At 38.9% G+C, this 16971-nt stretch overlaps 1 protein-coding gene across 6 annotated transcripts in view; it reads right to left on the reverse strand.

The window, feature by feature from the left end:
* The window catches only part of PHKB (phosphorylase kinase regulatory subunit beta), a 233431-nt gene that overhangs the window by 125426 nt on the left and 91034 nt on the right, over positions 1 to 16971 (reverse strand). For all 6 annotated transcript variants that reach the window (XM_055412843.2, XM_055412842.2, XM_055412844.2 and 3 more), the window contains one exon: positions 9537 to 9600. In XM_055412843.2, coding sequence (XP_055268818.2) covers positions 9537 to 9600 — 64 coding nt within the window. The remainder of the gene's footprint in view (positions 1 to 9536; positions 9601 to 16971) is intronic.

A 16971-nucleotide genomic window follows, 5' to 3' on the forward strand; every position in this document is an offset into this window, starting at 1 on the left:
GATCTTAATGACCCAGCATGATGGTGTGATCACTCATCTAGAGCCAGACATCCTGGAGTGCAAAGTCAACAGGGTTTTAGGAAGCATCACTATGAACAAAGCTAGTGCAGGTGATGAGACTCCAGCTGAGCTACTTCAAAGCCTAAAGGATGATGCTACGAAAGTCCTGCACTCAACATGCCAGCAAATTTGGAAAACTCAGCAGAGTCCACAGGACTGGAAAAGGTCAGTTTTCATTTCAATCCCAAAGAAAGTTCAAACTACCGCACAACTGCACTCATCTCACACGCTAGCAAAGTAATGCTCAAAATCTCAAAATTTTCCAAGCTAGTGAACTCAAAATTTTCCAAGCTAGTGAACTCAAAATTTTCCAAGCTAGTAAGTGAACTGAGAACTTCCAGATATACAAACTGGATTTAGAAAAGGCAAAAGAACTAGGGATCAAACTGCTAACATCTGCTGGATCACAGAAAAAGCAAGAGAATTCAAGAAAAACATCTACTTCTGCTTCATTAAATATGTCAAAGCCTTTGACTGTGTGTATCACAATAGACTGCGGAAAATTCTACAAGAGCTGGGAACATGAGACCACCTGACCTGCCTCCTAAAAAATCTGTATGCAGGTCAAGAAGGAACAGAAACACAGATGGAACAACAGACTGATTTCAAACTGGGAAAGGAGTACATCAAGGCTGTATACTGTCACCCTGTTTATTTATGCAGAGTACATACATCATGAGTAATGCTGGGCTGGATGAAGCACAAGTTGGTATGAAGATTGCCACAAGAAATATCAATAACCTCAGATATGAAGATGACACCACTCTTATGGCAGAAAGCAAAGAGGAACTAAAAAGCCTCTTGATGAAATTGAAAAAGGAGTGAAAATGCTGGCTTAAAACTCAGCATTCAAAAAACTAAGATCATGGCATCCGGTCCCATCACTTCATGGCAAATAGATGGGGAAACAATGGAATAGTGACAGACTTTATTTTCTTGGGCTCTAAAATCAGTGCAGGTGGTGACTGCAGCCATGAAATTAAAAGATGCTTGCTCCTTGGAAGAAAAGCTATGACCAACCTAGACAGCATATTAAAAACCAGAGCCATTTACTTTATCGACACAGGTCTGCATAGTCAAAGTATGATTTTCCCAATCATCATGTACGGATTTGAGAGTTGGGTCAGGGCTGAGCACGGAAGAATTAATGCTTTCGAACTGTGTTGTTGAAGACTCTTGAGCATCCCCTGGGCTGCAAGGATATCAAACCAGTCAATCCTAATGGAAATAAGTGCTGAATATTCATTGGAAGGACTGATGCTGAAGCTGAAACTCCAATACTTTGGCCACCTGATGTAAAGAACCAACTCATTAGAAAAGACTCTTATGCTGAGAGGAAGATTGAAGGCAGGAGGAGAAGGGGACCACAGAGGATGAGATGGTTGGATGGCATCACTGACTTGATAGACATGAGTTTGAGTAAGCTCTGGGAGTTGGTGATAGACAAGCGAGTCTGGAGTGCTGCACTCCCTGGGGTCACAAAGAGTCGGACACGACTGAGCGACTGAATTGAGTGATGCTAAGTTACTTTTTATTTGCAAGATTACTTTTTGAGTTAGTGCCAATAGATCTATATATTCAGTGAGGAAGCTAGTTCAGTTCAGTTCAGTTGCTCAGTCGTGTCCGATTCTTTGCGACCCCATGAATCATAGCATGCCAGGCCTCCTTGTCCATCACCAAAGACTTAGATAAATATCTAGCCAAAGTCACAAGCTCACTGGAGGAGTAGGAGCACACAGTGATCCTGTGTCTTGACCCTGAATACAATTCCATTCCTTTATGCCAGATTCGTAGGAATTTGTGAGCTTGTGACTTTAAATATTTATACACACATATTATATTCACAGATATTTAAAGGAATATTGAGAGTAAGACAGGGGGTAAAAGGAAATGAAAAGAATTGAAGGATACATGTAGGATTTCCATGAGTATGTTGACTCTTAAGAGAGAGAGAAATGTGGTTATAAGCCAAGGGATCAAAGCCAGAGGACCAAAAGTCTCCAGAAGAGGCATAGTATTAATTCTCATGATTTTCAATAGGCTCATACACCCCCACATTTTAGTGAGCTCTTATCCCTCCATTTCTCTAGCCAGAGGTCTTAAGACAAAAAAGAATGTGGAAGAGAGTGATTTAGAGTCACATCTTGGGCACCCAGAACGAGTAACTGCTTCTGTCTAACTCCGACCTGAAACTTTCTTAAATGCGACACTTGAGGTACATAGTATTATAACTGCCATAACAAAATCCATGTCACATTTTACATGTCTAAGTTCCTAAAATGTATCTTCATTGATTTGATTAGCACTGAATAGCTTAAGCTTCATTATGATATTAGTTGGACACTTCCTCTGCCCTCCCATTTTTAAAAAAATTTATTTCTGATTGAAAGATAATTGCTTTACAATATTGTGTTGGTTTCTGCCATACACTAACATCAGCCACAGGTATATATAGGTCCTCTCCCTCTTGAAACTCCCTCCCACCTCCTACCACATAAGACACCTCTAGGTTGTCACAGAGCACCAGTTTGAGCTCCCTGAGTCATACGACAAATTCCCGCTGGCTATCTATTTTACATTGTTGTTCAGTAGCTCAGTAGTGTCTGATTCTTTGTGACTCCAAGGACTGCAGCACGTCAGGCTTCCCTGTCCTTCACTATCTCCGGAAGTTTTCTCAAACTCACATCCATTGAATCAGTGATCCCATCCAATCATCTCATCCTGTCATCACCTTCTCCTCCTGTCTTCAATCTTTCCCAGCATCAGAGAGTTTTTCAATAAGTTGGCTCTTCACATCAGGTGGCCAAAGTATGAGAGCTTCATCTTTAGCATCAGTCCTTCCAATGAATATTTCCTTTGGGGTTGACAGGTTTGATCTCTGTGCTGTCCAAGGGACTCTCAAGAGTCTTCTCTAGCATCACAGTTCAAATGCATCAATTCTTCAGTGCTCAACCTTCTTTATGGTCTAACTCTCACATCTGTACATGACTACTGGAAAAAACCATAGCTTTGACTATATAGACCTATGTCAGCAAAGTGATATCTCTGCTTTTTAATACATTGTCTAGGTTGGTCATAGCTTTTTTTCCAAGGAGCAAGCATCTTTTAATTTCATGGCTGCAGTCACCATCTGCAGCGATTTTGGAGCCCAAGAAAATAGTTTGTTACTGTTCCATTGTTTCCCCAACTACTTGACATGAAGGGATAGGACCAGATGCCATGATCTTAGTTTTGTGAATGTTCAGTTTTAAGCCAGATTTTTCACTGTCCCCTTTCACATTCATCAAGAGGTTCTTTAGTTCCTCTTTGCTTTCTGCCATTAGGCTTGTATCATCTGCACCTCTGAGGTTACTGATCTATTTTACATATGGTAGTTTATATATTTCCATGCTACTCTCTCCATTTATCTCACCCTCTCCTTCACCTCCGTGTGTACAAGTCTGTTCTCCATGTCTGCATCTCCACTGCTGCCCTGCAAATAGGTTCATCAGTACCATCTTTCTAGATTCCATATATATATGTTAATATACGGTATTAGTTTTTCTGATTCTGATTTACTTCACTTTGTATAATAGGTTCTAGATTCATCCACCTCATTAGAATAGACTCAAATGTGTTCCTTTTTATGGTTGAATAATACTCCATTGCATATATGTACCATGACTTTTTTATCCATTCATCTGTCAACTGACATCTAGGTTGTTTCCATGTCCTGGCTATTGTAAATATTGTTGCAGTGAACACTGGGGTACATGTGTCACTTTCAGTATGGTTTTCTCCGGGTATATGCCCAGTAGCAGGATTGTTGTGTCATATGGTAGCTTTATCCCTAGTTTTTTAAGGAGTCTCCATATTGTTCTCCACAGTTACTCTATCAATTTACATTTCTATGAACAGTGCAAGAAGGTTCCCTTTGCTATACACCCTCTTCAGCATCCATTGATAGATTTTTTGATGACGGTCATTCTGAGGTGTGAGGTAATATCTCACTTCAGTTTTGACTTGCATTTCTCTAATAATGAGTGATGTTGAGCATATTTTTATGTGTTTATTGATCTTCACTTTGCCTTCTTTGGAGAAATATCTATTTAGGCTGTCTGCCCAGTTTTTGATTGGGTGGTTTGTTTTTTTGGTATTGAGTTGTAAGAGCTGCTTTTATATTTTGTAAGTGCTTTGTCAGTTGTTTAATTACCAATTATTTTCTCCCTTACTGAGCATTGTCTTTTCACTTTGTTTATATGCTTCCTTTACTATGCAAAGCTTTTAAGTTTAATTAGGTCCCATGGTTTATTTTTATTTCCATAACTGTAGGTGGTGGGTCATAGAGGATCTTGCTGAGATTTATGTCATAGAGTGTTCTGCCTATGTTTTCCTCTAAGAGTTTTATATTTTCTGGTCTTACATTTAGGTCTTTAATCCATTATGAGTTTATCTTTGTGTATGGTTTCAGGGAGTGTTCTAATTGCATTCTTTTACATGCAGCTGTCCAGTTTTCTTGGCACCATTTACTGAAGAGAGTATCTTTGCTTCCTTGCATTTTCTTGCCTCCTCTGTCCAGGACAAGGTGTATTTAGGTGCATAGGTTTAACTCTGGGCTTTCTATCTTGTTCCATTGGTCTCTATTTTTGCTGTTTTTTCTTGACAGTATCATACTGTCTTGATGACTGCAGCTTTGTAGTATAGCCTGAAGTAAAGAAGGTTGGTTCCTTCAATGCCATTCTTCTTTCTCAAGATTTTTTTGGCTATTTGGGGTCTCTTGTGTTTCCATACAAATTGTGAATTTTTATGTTCTAGTTTTGTGAAAAATGCCATTGGTAATTTGATAGAGATTGCACTGAATTTGTGAATTGTTTCTGGTAATAAAGTCATTTTCACAATATTGATTCCTTGTACCCATGAAAATGTAATATCTCTCCATCTTTTTATGTCATCCTTGATTTCTTTCATCAGGGTCTTACAGTTTTCTGTATACAAATCTTGCTTCTTTGGTAGGATTATACCTAGGCATTTGATTTTTTTGTTGCAATGGTGAATGGGATTTTTCTTAATTTCTCTTTCTGATTTTTTCATTGTTAGTATATAGGGATATAAGTGATTTATGTGTATTGCTTTTGTATCCTGCAATTTTACTAAATTCACTAATTAGCTCTAGTAATTTTCTGATAATATCTTTAGGGTTTTCTACGTGTAGTATCATGTCATCTGCAAACTGAGTTTTACTGCTTTTCTAATCTGGATTCCTTATATTTCTTTTTCTTCTCTGACTGCTGTGGCTAGGACTTCTAAAATTACGTTGAATAAAACTGGCAAGAATGAGCACCCTTGTCTTATTCCTGATCTCGGAGGAAATGCTTTCAGATTTTCACCATTGAGAATAATGTTTGCTGTTGGTTTATCATACATGGCCTTTATTATGTTCAGGTAGGTTCCTTATATGCCCATTTTTGAAGAGTTTTTGCCATAAATGAGTGCTGAATTTTGTCAAAAGCTTTTCCTGCATTTATTGAGATCATCATATGGTTTTTATCTTTCAATCTGTTAATACAGTATATCACATTGATTGATTTCCATATAATGAAGAATCCTTGCATCACTGGGAAAAACAGAACTTGATTATAGCATCAGTTCAGTTCAATTCAGTTGCTCAGTTGTGTCCAACTCTTTGCGACCCCATGAATCACAGCACGCCAGGCCTCCCTGTCCATCACCAACTCCCGGAGTTAACTCAAACTCATGTCCATCGAGTCAGTGATGCCATCCAGCCATCTCATTCTCTGTCATCCCTGTCTCCTCCTGCCCCCAATCCTTCCCAGCATCAGAGTCTTTTCCAGGAAGTCAACTCGTCGCATGAGGTGGCCAAAGTATTGCAGTTTCAGCTTTAGCATCAGTCCTTCCAACGAACACCCAGGACTGATCTCCTTTAGAATGGACTGATTGGATCTCCTTGCAGTCCAAGGGACTCTCAAGAGTCTTCTCCAGCACCACAGTTCAAAAGCATCAATTCTTCGGCGATCAGCTTTCTTCACAGTCCAACTCTCACATCCATACATGACCACTGGAAAAACCATAGCCTTGACTAGACGGACCTTGGTTGGCAAAGTAATGTCTCTGCTTTCTGTTTAATGTTTTGTTGGATTCTGCCTGCTAGAATTTTGTTGAGGATTTTTGCATTTATGTTCATCAGTGATACTGGCCTGTAATTTTCTTTTTTTGTGATTTTTTCTTTCTTTGTCTGGTTTTGATATCAGGGTGATGGTGGCCTCATAGAATGAGTTTGGCAGTGTTCCTTCCAATTTTTTGGAGCAGTTGAGAAGGATAGGCATTAGCTCTTCTATAAATGTTGAATAAAATTGACCCTGGGGTAGGCCCTGGGGTTTTAGTTTTTGGGAAATTTTTTAATCATAGTTTCAATTTTAGTGCTTGTCATGGTTTTGCTCATAATATTTATTTCTTCCTAGTTTAGTCTTGGAAGGTTGAACATTTCTAAGGATTTGTTCTTATCTTCAAGGTTGTCCATTTTGTTGGCATATATTTGCTCATAATAGTCTCTTATGATCCTTTGTATTTCTGTGTTGTTTGCTGTAACTTCTCCTTTTTCATTTCTAATTTTGTTGATTCGATTCTTCTCCCTTTTTTCTTAACCAATCTCGCTAATGATCTGTCAATTTTGATTATCTTCTCAAAGAACTAGCTTTTAGTTTTATTAATCTTTATTATTGTTTCCTTCATTTCTTTTGTCATTTATTTCTGCTCTGATCTTTATGATTTCTTTCCTTCTACTAAATTTGGGGTCTTTTTGTTTTTCTTTTTCTGGTTGTTTTAGCTGTAAAGTTACGTTGTCTATGTGATGTTTTTCTTGCTTTTTGTATTGCTATATTTTCATCTTAGAACTGTTTTTGCTGCATTCCATAGGTTTTCCATCATTGTGTTTTCATTGTCATTTGTTTCTAAGAATTTTTTATTTCCCTTTTTCTTCAGTAACCTGTTGGTTATTTATAAACATATTGCTTAATCTCCATGTATTCGTGTTGTTTAATCTTCATGTGCTTGTTACAGTTTTTTCCCTGTAACTGATATCTAGTTTCATAGCATTGTGGTCAGAAAAGATGCCTGACACAATTTCAATTTTCTTAAATATACTGAGGCTTGACTTGTGACCCAAGATGTGGTCTATCCTAGAGAATGTTCCATGTGCATCTGAGAAGAAAATGTATTCTTCTGCATTTGGATGGAATGTCCTGAAGATATCGATTAGGTTTATCTGATCTAATGTGTAATTTAAGGCTTATGTTTCATTAATCTTCTGTTTTGATGATCTGTCCATTGGTGTTAAGTGGGGTGTTAAAAGTCCCCTACTATTATTGTGTTACAGTCAATTTCCCCTTTTATATCTGTTAGTGTTTGCCTTATGTACTGAGGTGCTCACTCCTATGTTGTGTGCATAAATATTTAAAATTGTTATGTGTTCTTGGATTGATCCGTTGGTCTTTATGTAGTGTCTTTCTTTGTCTCTTTTAAGATTCTTTAGTTTAAGGACTGTTTTGTCTGATATGAGAATTGCTGTGCTGTGTTTAGTTGTTCAGTTGTGTCTGAATCTTTGCAACCCCATGGACTGTAGCCCGCCAGGCTCCTCTGACCATGGGAATTTTCCAGGCAAGAATACTGAAGTGGGATGCCATACCTTCCTCCAGGGGATCTTCCCAATCCAGGCATTGAACCCAGGTCTCCCACATTGCAGGCAGATTTTTTACCATTTGAGCCAGCAGAGAAGTCCATGAGAATTGTTACTCTGGTTTATTTTTGATTTCCGTTTGTATGGAATATCTTTTTCTATCCTCTCACTTTCAGTCTGTATGTGTCTCTAGGTCTGAAGTTGATTTCTTGTAGATAGCAAATATATGGGTGTTTTTGTATCCATTCAGTCAGTCTGTGTCTTTTGGGTGGAGCATTTAATCCATTTACATTTAAAGTAATTGTTGATATGGGGCTTACCAGGTGGCACTAGTTGTAAAGAACCTGCCTGCCAATGCTAGGGATGTAAGAGATGTAGGTTTAATCATTGGATTGCGAAGACCCCCTGGAGAAGGGCATGCCAACCCATTCCAGTATTCTTGCCTGGAGAATCCCATGGAAAGAGGGGTCTGGAGGGCTACAGTCCATAGGGTCACAAAGAGTTGAATACGAATGAAACAATTGAGCAACTGACATTTTCTTAATTGTCCTGGGTTTGTTTTTGTAGGTTTTTTCCTTGTCTTGTGTTTTCTGCCTATAGAAATTCCATTAGCATTTGCTGTAAAGCTGGTTTGGTGGTGCTAAATTCTCTTAATTTTTGCTTATCTGTAAAGCCTTTTATTTCTCTATCGATTTTGAATGAGATCCTTGCCAGGAAGAGTAGCTTGGTTGTAGATTTTTCCCTTTTGGTACTTTAAATATATGCTTCCCTGGTGGCTCAAATGGTAAAGCGTCTGTATGCAATGGGGAGGCCCAGGTTTGATCCCTGGGTGGGGAAGATCCCCTGAGAAGGAAATGGCAACACACTCCAGTGCTCTTGCCTGGAAAATTCCATGGACAGAGGAGCCTTGTAGGCTACAGTCCATGGGGTCGCAAAGAGTCGGACACAACTGAGCGACTTCACTTCACTTATACTGTCATTCCCTTCTGGCCTGCAGAGTTTCTGTTGAAAGATCAGCTGTGAACAGTATGGGATTTCCCTTGTATGTTACTTGTTGCTTTTCCCTTGCTGCTTTTAATGTTCTTTCTTCATGTTTAATCTTTGTCAGTTTGATTAGTATGTGTCTTGGTGTGTTTCTCCTTGCATTTATCCTGTATGGGTATCTTTACAAAAATTGCTAAAGAAAATTAGTCTACTTCTTGATCCAGAGAAATAACCAGTATTACAGCATATTATTCCTTCCATTGACAACTCAATCCATGGTCACTTGATTAGGTGCAGAAATCAGTTAAAATTTAAGGCAATCCTCAGGGTTTCCCTTTTATCTCAAATAAAATGAGATTTAGACAAATGAATACAGTCAGTTGAGGGTTAAGCTAGGATCCCAATTTCCAATTCCTTGGCTGCACATCTGAAGCAAATTTCCCCTCTGCATGAAATATACATCTATATACATTAATTAAGCCAACAAGGGAACTGACAAGTAAAATATTTAGTACATAATGCAAGGAATATATAAAAATGTTGAAAGTTGAACAGAAGACTAGAGAGAAAAGCTACTGAACTCGGAAAATGAAAATTCTTTATCAAGAGTTTTATTGTTAAATTAAGCAATCTTTTTGTTAGAAAACTAAAATTTAAGAAGTAAATCATATTCAAAGGAAAGGTTGTTCAACCATGGGCTGCTACATAAATTTCAGACATTCTCTGATAATGATGAATGACTTGGTTAATAAATGGTCAAGTTAATTAAACATGCAATTCAAAAAAATAAAGTTCGTTGTTACTGCTGCTGTTTTTTTACCTGGTTGCCAAAGAGGTTGAATCCATTAATTGCTTCTAGAGCTGCTTTTGCTAAGCCAACAGAGCTAGAAGAGAAAAGGAAATACTTTATAACTCTGACGTATTTGTTTATAAAAGAATAACTGTTATCCGATGAATATTCACGAGCAAGTATTTTTATTAACACTTATAACAACTTCCCAAGAATAACGTCTAATAGACTTCTGTCTGACATTTCACTATGTTAATTTTTCATCCTTATAGTTAGTGATCTCCACGGAAAAATATTTCTAAGTTCACCATGATCTAGACAAATGGTTATACTATTGATGGGAGTAGTCTTAATTCCAATATCACTTACATTCACTGACTCAAGGGAAAAAAATGATTAAGTTTAGAAGAAAGTGTAGTATGATGATATTTGCATGGTGGTCTTCCCTGGTGGCTCAGCTGGTAAAGAATCCGCCTGCAATGCGGGAGACCTGGGTTCGATCCCTGGGTTGGGAAGATACCCTGGAGAAGGGAAAGGCTGCCCACTCTAGTATTCTGGCCTGGAGAATTCCATGGACTATACAGTCCAAGGGGTCGCAAAGAGTCGGGCACAACTGAGCGACTTTCACTTCATTTTCACTTCACCAGGCTGGGTATCATCATTCAGATCAATGAATAGAGCTTTTGTCATGTCAATTCTGAGCCCTAGAAAATATTTTGCATATCATACACTTGCCACAGAGTATACTTAAATATACCCATTCGAATGCTCTTTGATTAAGGTCCAATGAAATGGCATTATTTTATGCTCACAGATCAAAGGATCATCACACCTGATATTTTGTTATATTCTTCTCTTTGTAATAAAATGTATACTTCTTTGGCCTCTCAGATATCTCATATAATAGTGCTGAAAAATGGGAAGACCCAAATTTCATTAAAAATATGAAACTGTCATCTTATAAATATCAACCTTTAAATATTTTAGATCTAATATCTAGTTTACTTAATGCAATCTTTTGTCTTTTTCTCAAAGCAACTGCATATTCCATTAATCATTTAAAATTAATGATCTGTCATCATTTCTCTAAAGCAGTGATTATTAAAGTGTGGTTCCCAGAGCAGCAGCATTACCTGGAAGCTTGCCAATTCTCACTGCTTTCTGGGAATGGGGTGTTAACAAGTCCTCCAGGTGCTTGAATGCACTTTATTCTGAGAACCACTATCCTAAGCTATTCATGTTATCACGATCTACATTTTCTATGGGCTGTTTACATGAAATGTTCTCAAGTAAGCATTAATTTTACTATAGAATAGTAACTAGTTGGGAAACGTTTTAAAATACATGAATGGGAAGGAATATAGACAATGTTTTATAACTTTCAATGAAGCAGAACATTTAAAAATTGTGAATCACTGTGTTGTAACCTAACACTTACATAATATTGTACACCAACTATACTTCAATTTTTAAAAAGGATAATTAATGTATGGAGATAGTGATCAGGTGGAAGGTACAGTGAGGAAAAAAAAATTATAATTCAATGTCCTACCTAATTGACACACCTAAGAAAATTTTGACACATTAACTCTTGGGGGCCTATTTTAAGTATTAAAATACCTTGGAATTGATAAAGCAATGCAGTTTATAGAAATAAAGTGAAATCCAGAAACTCAAAGATGAGCTAAGAACAGATTTTTTTGTTTTTATTACATAAGTTAAAAGCACAAAGTTAAGTAACTCAGACTACAGGATTTTATCCACAGGTGAAAATCACAGATATTGAAAGTCCTTCAGTTCAGTTCAGTCAGTCAGTTGTGTCTGATTTTTGGCGACCTGATTGACTGTAGCACACCAGGCTTCCCTGTCCATCACCAACTCATGTCCACTGAGTCTGTGATGCCATCCAGCCATTTCATCCTCTGTCGTCCCCTTCTCCACCCACCTTCAAACTTTCCCAGCATCAGGGTCTTTTCAAGTGAGTCAGTTCTTTGCATCAGATGGCCAAAGTCTTGGAGTTTCAACTTCAACATCATTCCTTCCAAAGAATATTCAGGACTGATTTCCTTTAGGATGGACTTGTTGGATCTCCTTGCTGTCCAAGGGACTCTCAAGAGCTTTCTCCAACACCACAGTTCAAAAGCATCAATTCTCCAGTGCCCAGCTTTCTTTATAGTCCAACTCTCATATCCATACATGGCTACTGGAAAAACCATAGCTTTGACTAGACGGATATTTGTTGGCAAAGTAAAGACTCTGCTTTGTAATATGCTGTCTAGGTTGGTCATAACTTTTCTTCCAAGGAGCAAGCATCTTTTAACTTCATGGCTGCAGTGATTTAATTTCAAAATCTGCAGTGATTTTGGATCCCCCCAAAATAAAGTCTGTCACTGTTTCCACTGGTTCACCATCTATTTCCCATGAAGTGATGGGACTAGATGCCATGATTTTAGTTTTCTGAATGATGAGCTTTAAGCCAACTTTTTCACTTTTCTTTTTCACTTTCATCAAGAGGCTCTTTAGTTCCTCTTTGCTTTCTGCCATAAGGGTGGTGTCATCTGCATATCTGAGGTTATTGATATTTCTCCCGTCAATCTTGATTCCAGCTCGTGCTTCATCCAGTCCAGTGTTTCTCATGATGTACTCTGCATATAAGTTAGATAAGCAGGGTGACAATACACAGCCTTGACGTACTGCTTTCCTGATTTGGAACCAGTCTGTTGTTCTATGTCCAGTTCTAACTGTTGCTTCTTGATGTGCATACAGATTTCTCAGGAGGCAGGCATACAGATTTCTCAAATTTCTCAGGAGGCAGGTCAGGTGGTCTAGTATTCCCTCTCTTGAAGAATTTTCCACAGTCCTTAGGAATCAACAGAAATGTACTATGCGGATGATACCACTCTAATGGCAGAAAGCAAAGAGGAACTAAAGAAACACTTGATGAACGTGAAGGAGAAGAGTGAAAAAGCCAGCTTAAAACTCAGTATTAAAAAAACTAAGTTCATGGCCTCCAGTCTCATCTTCATGGGAAATAGAAGGGAGAAAGGTGACAGATTTCCTCTTCTTGGGCTCTAAAATCACTGTGTATGGTGACTGCAGCCATGAAATTAGAAGATAATTACTTTTGGCAAGAAAGCTATGACAAAACTGGACAGTGTATTAGAAGCAAAAAGGTCCACATAGTCAAGGCTATGGTCTTTCCAGTAGTCATGTACGGATATGAGAGCTGGACCATAAGGAAGGCTGAGTGCCAAAGAATTGAACTGTGATGTTGGAGAAGACTCTTGAAAGTCCCCTGGACAGCAAGGAGATCAAACCACTTAGTCTTAAATGAAATTACAATGAATACTCATTAGAAGGAGTGATACTGAAACTCTAATATTTTGGCCATCTGATGCGAGCGAACGGTCAGTTCATTGGAAAGACCCTGATGCTGGGAAAGGTTGAAGGCAGAAGGAGAAAACAGCAACAGAGGATGAGATGGTGGGATGGCATCACCAATTCAATGGACATGAACTTAGGAGATGATGAGGAACAGGAAGTCTGGCATGCTCCAGTCCCTGGGGTTATGAAGAGTCGAACATGACTTGGAGACTAAGCAACAACAAGGTCCCAGGAGACAAATTCACTATCAAAATTAATTTTATTACTAACAGTAGCCATAGACACTTGGAGGTCTAATGTTAAAAATAAGTATCCACAGGATCATGGAAAAAGCAAAAGAGTTCCAGAAAAACATCTATTTCTGCTTCATTGACTATGCCAAAGGCTTTGACTGTGTGGATCACAATAAACTGTGGAAAATTCTGAAAGAGATGGGAATACCAGACCACCTGATCTGCCTCTTAAGAAACCTATATGCAGGTCAGGAAGCAACAGTTAGAACTGGACATGGAACAACACACTGGTTCCAAGTAGGAAAAGGAGTACGTCAAGGCTGTATATTGTCACCCTGTTTATTTAACTTATATGCAGAGTACATCATGAGAAACGCTGTGCTGGAAGAAGCACAAGCTGGAATCAAGATTGCTGGGAGAAATATCAATAACCTCAGATATGCAGATGATATCACCCTTATGGCAGAAAGTGAAGAGGAAAAGCCTCTTGATGAAAGTGAAAGAGGAGAGTGAAAAAGTTGGCTTGAAGCTCAACATTCAGAAAACTACGATCATGGCATCTGGTCCCATCACTTCATGGGAAATAGATGGGGAAACAGTGGAAACAATGTCAGACTTTATTTTTGGGGGCTCCAAAATCACTGTGGATGCTGATTGCAGCCATGAAATTAAAAGACGCTTACTCCTTGGAAGGAAAGTTATGACCAACCTAGATAGCATATTAAAAAGCAGAGACAATACTTTGCCAACCAAGATCCGTCTAGTCAAGGCTATGGTTTTTCCAGTGGTCATGTATGGATGTGAGAGTTGGACTATGAAGAAAGCTGATCGCTGAAGAATTGATGCTTTTGAGCTGTGGTTCTGGAGAAGACTCTTGAGAGTCCCTTGGACTGCAACGAGATCCAACCAGTCCATTCTAAAGGAGATCAGTCCTGGGTGTTCATTGGAAGGACTGATGCTGAAGCTGAAACTCCAAGACTTTGGCCACCTCATGCGAAGAGCTGACTCACTGGAAAAGACTCTGATGCTAGGAGGGATTGGGGGCAGGAGGAAAAGGGGACAACAGAGAATGAGATGGCTGGATGGCATCACCGACTCAGTGGACATGAGTTTGAGTGAACTCCGGGAGTTGGTGATGGACAGGGAGGCCTGGCGTGCTATGATTCATGGGGTCGCAAAGAGTCGGACACGACTGAGCAACTGAACTCAACTGAAATGATAACATGAAATAACTCAAAATATTTTAGCATAAATTTAACAAATTATGTGCAAGACCTGAAGACTGAAAAACATTTCTGAAAAAATTAAAAAGACCTAAACAAATAAAGAGATGTCCCAGATTCATGAACTGGAAAATTGAAGATCATTAAAGTATCAATTATCTTCAAAACGATCTATTGATTCAATGCAATCAAAATCAAGTATCAACAGGCAATTTTTTGGAAAAAATGACTAGCTAATTCTAAAATAAACGTGAAAATGTCCTAGGACAGTAGAAAGGTTTTCTTTAAAGGAGAGCAAATCTGAAGGACTACTTCGGAGGTAGAAGAGCTCAGCGATAATGCTGGTAAAAGAAGACATTTCTGAAATGATAAGAAGAATCTGTGTAGGGCAGAATAGTTTTTCTTGGATTTAAATAAAGTGAGTTATTCCTTAAAAAAAATGTTGAAGGACAACTTGATTTCATGACTTAGCATAAAGCAACAATTACCAGTGCAATATAGTACAGATCAGGGCATACATGTAAATCAATAAGACAGTCTAGAAACAGACCCATATATACATGATCAAACAGCCAGGTAAGTCAATGCAGAAAGAATAGCTTTTAATGGTGCTAGAATAATGAAGTATCTATATGGGGAAAAAAATCTCAATCTTTGCTTCACACTGCACAAAAGTAATTTGAAATACAGCATAGACTTAAATGTAAAAGGTAAAACTATAAATCGTTTAGAACAAAACCTAGGAAAAAACTCTTCACAATCTTGAAGTGGAAAAAATTTCTAAGACACAATGAATAACTTATCATAAAAATTTTGATAAATTAGACTTCATAAGAATTAATCTGATCTTCAGAACATGCCATTAATAAATGTCATGCTATTTATTACATGCCATAATAAACATGCCATTAATAAAATTAAAAGGCAAGTTGAAGGAAAGGGAACTGACATAAATAAATAAAATACATGAAAGGGAAGGAGGAGTAGACATAATTTTCCCTATTCCTCTAAGTACAATTAAAAACCCTAGACATAAAATAAAAGACTTGCCTGTAGCTCAGACAATAAAGAATCTGCCTGCAATGCAGGAGACTCAGGTTGGATCCCTGGGTCGGGCAGATCCCCTGGAGAAGGAATTGGCAACCCACTCCAGTATTCTTGCCTGGAGAACCCCATGGACAGAGGAGTCTGGCGGGCTACAGTCCATGGGGTTGCAAACAGTCACATACGACTGAATAACAACTACTACTACTGGACATAACATCAGTTCAGTTCAGCTCAGTCGCTCAGTCGTGTCCGACTCTCCGCGACCCCATGAATCACAGCACGCCAGGCCTCCCTGTCCATCACCAACTGCCGGAGTTCACTCAAACTCATGTCCACAGAGTCGGTGATGCCATCCAGCCATCTCACTCTCTGTCGTCCCCTTCTCCTCCAGCCCCCAATCCCTCCTAGCATCAGTCATTTCCAGTGAGTCAACTCATCGCATGAGGTGGCCAAAGTATTGGAGTTTCAGCTTTAACAAATATAAAAAGATAGTGAGAAGGCAGACTGTCTAGGAACCTCAGGATTCCAAGAACAGCAGTATAAGGAGTCTCCTGAGTTTCTCTTTTGCATTTTTTTTGGCCTCATATATATACCAGACTTAGAGATGAATAAACCAACAACTAGGAAATACAGGTACATATACACAGAAAAATACCCAGCAAAAACCAATGGACCACGAAAAGAGCAACCTAGCAAAATGGAAAACTTCTAGATCATAACTAGTCAAAAAACCTGTGACTCTATCCCCACCCACTCTTGTATACACTGAGTGGGAAATTTAGATATCTATGCTCCTGAGACTATAATGAGGGACTGCATCCAACATCCAACCACCTCAGTTGTGGTGGTGTCAGAAAAACCCAAGGAAGAAATCAAGACTTGCATTCCCAACGGACGGTAAAAAGTCTCCATTCTCACACCTCAGTGTCAGTGGACATCACATGGAGAGCCTAGACTTTCATTCCTACCCACCAGTAAATAGGTGAATCTCCCCTTCCTCTGGGGATGGCACCAGAGGAAGTCCAGTGGACAATTAAAACTCACATGAATGCCCAACTATAAAGAGGCCACACCCTTTTCCTTGTCATCTAAGTGGAGGTCGCCTGGAAATTAGTACTGAGGTAATTATACTTCTGTCCTTCCCAGACAGGGAGGTATTACTTGAAGCCTACTGGGGAGCTAGACATGACAACCCAGATCCAGCAGTAATGTAGAATCTCTATCTTGGGTGTCAACAACACAAAAAAAAACTGGCAGTAATGGGGTGATGTGTTTACCCTCTTCCCCTGCCAGAATGGTGTCAAAAAAATACCACTAAAATAAAAAATAAAACCCACAGTCTTATAATATCTTAAATGTTCATCAGTTCAGGTCAGTTCAGTTCATTCACTCAGTTGTGTCCAATTCTTTGCAACCCCATGAATCACAGCACGCCAGGCCTCCCTGTCTATCACCAACTCCCGGAGTTTACCCAAACTCATGCCCATTGAGTCGGTGATGCCATCCAACCATCTCATTCTCTGTCATCCCCTTCTCCTCCCGCCCCCAACCTTTCCCAGCATCAGAGTCTTTTCCAGT

Source organism: Moschus berezovskii, chromosome 22, assembly GCF_049115385.1.
Source record: "Moschus berezovskii isolate FMDL1 chromosome 22, NW_MosBer_1.0, whole genome shotgun sequence".
NCBI classification, from domain to species: Eukaryota; Metazoa; Chordata; class Mammalia; order Artiodactyla; family Moschidae; genus Moschus; species Moschus berezovskii.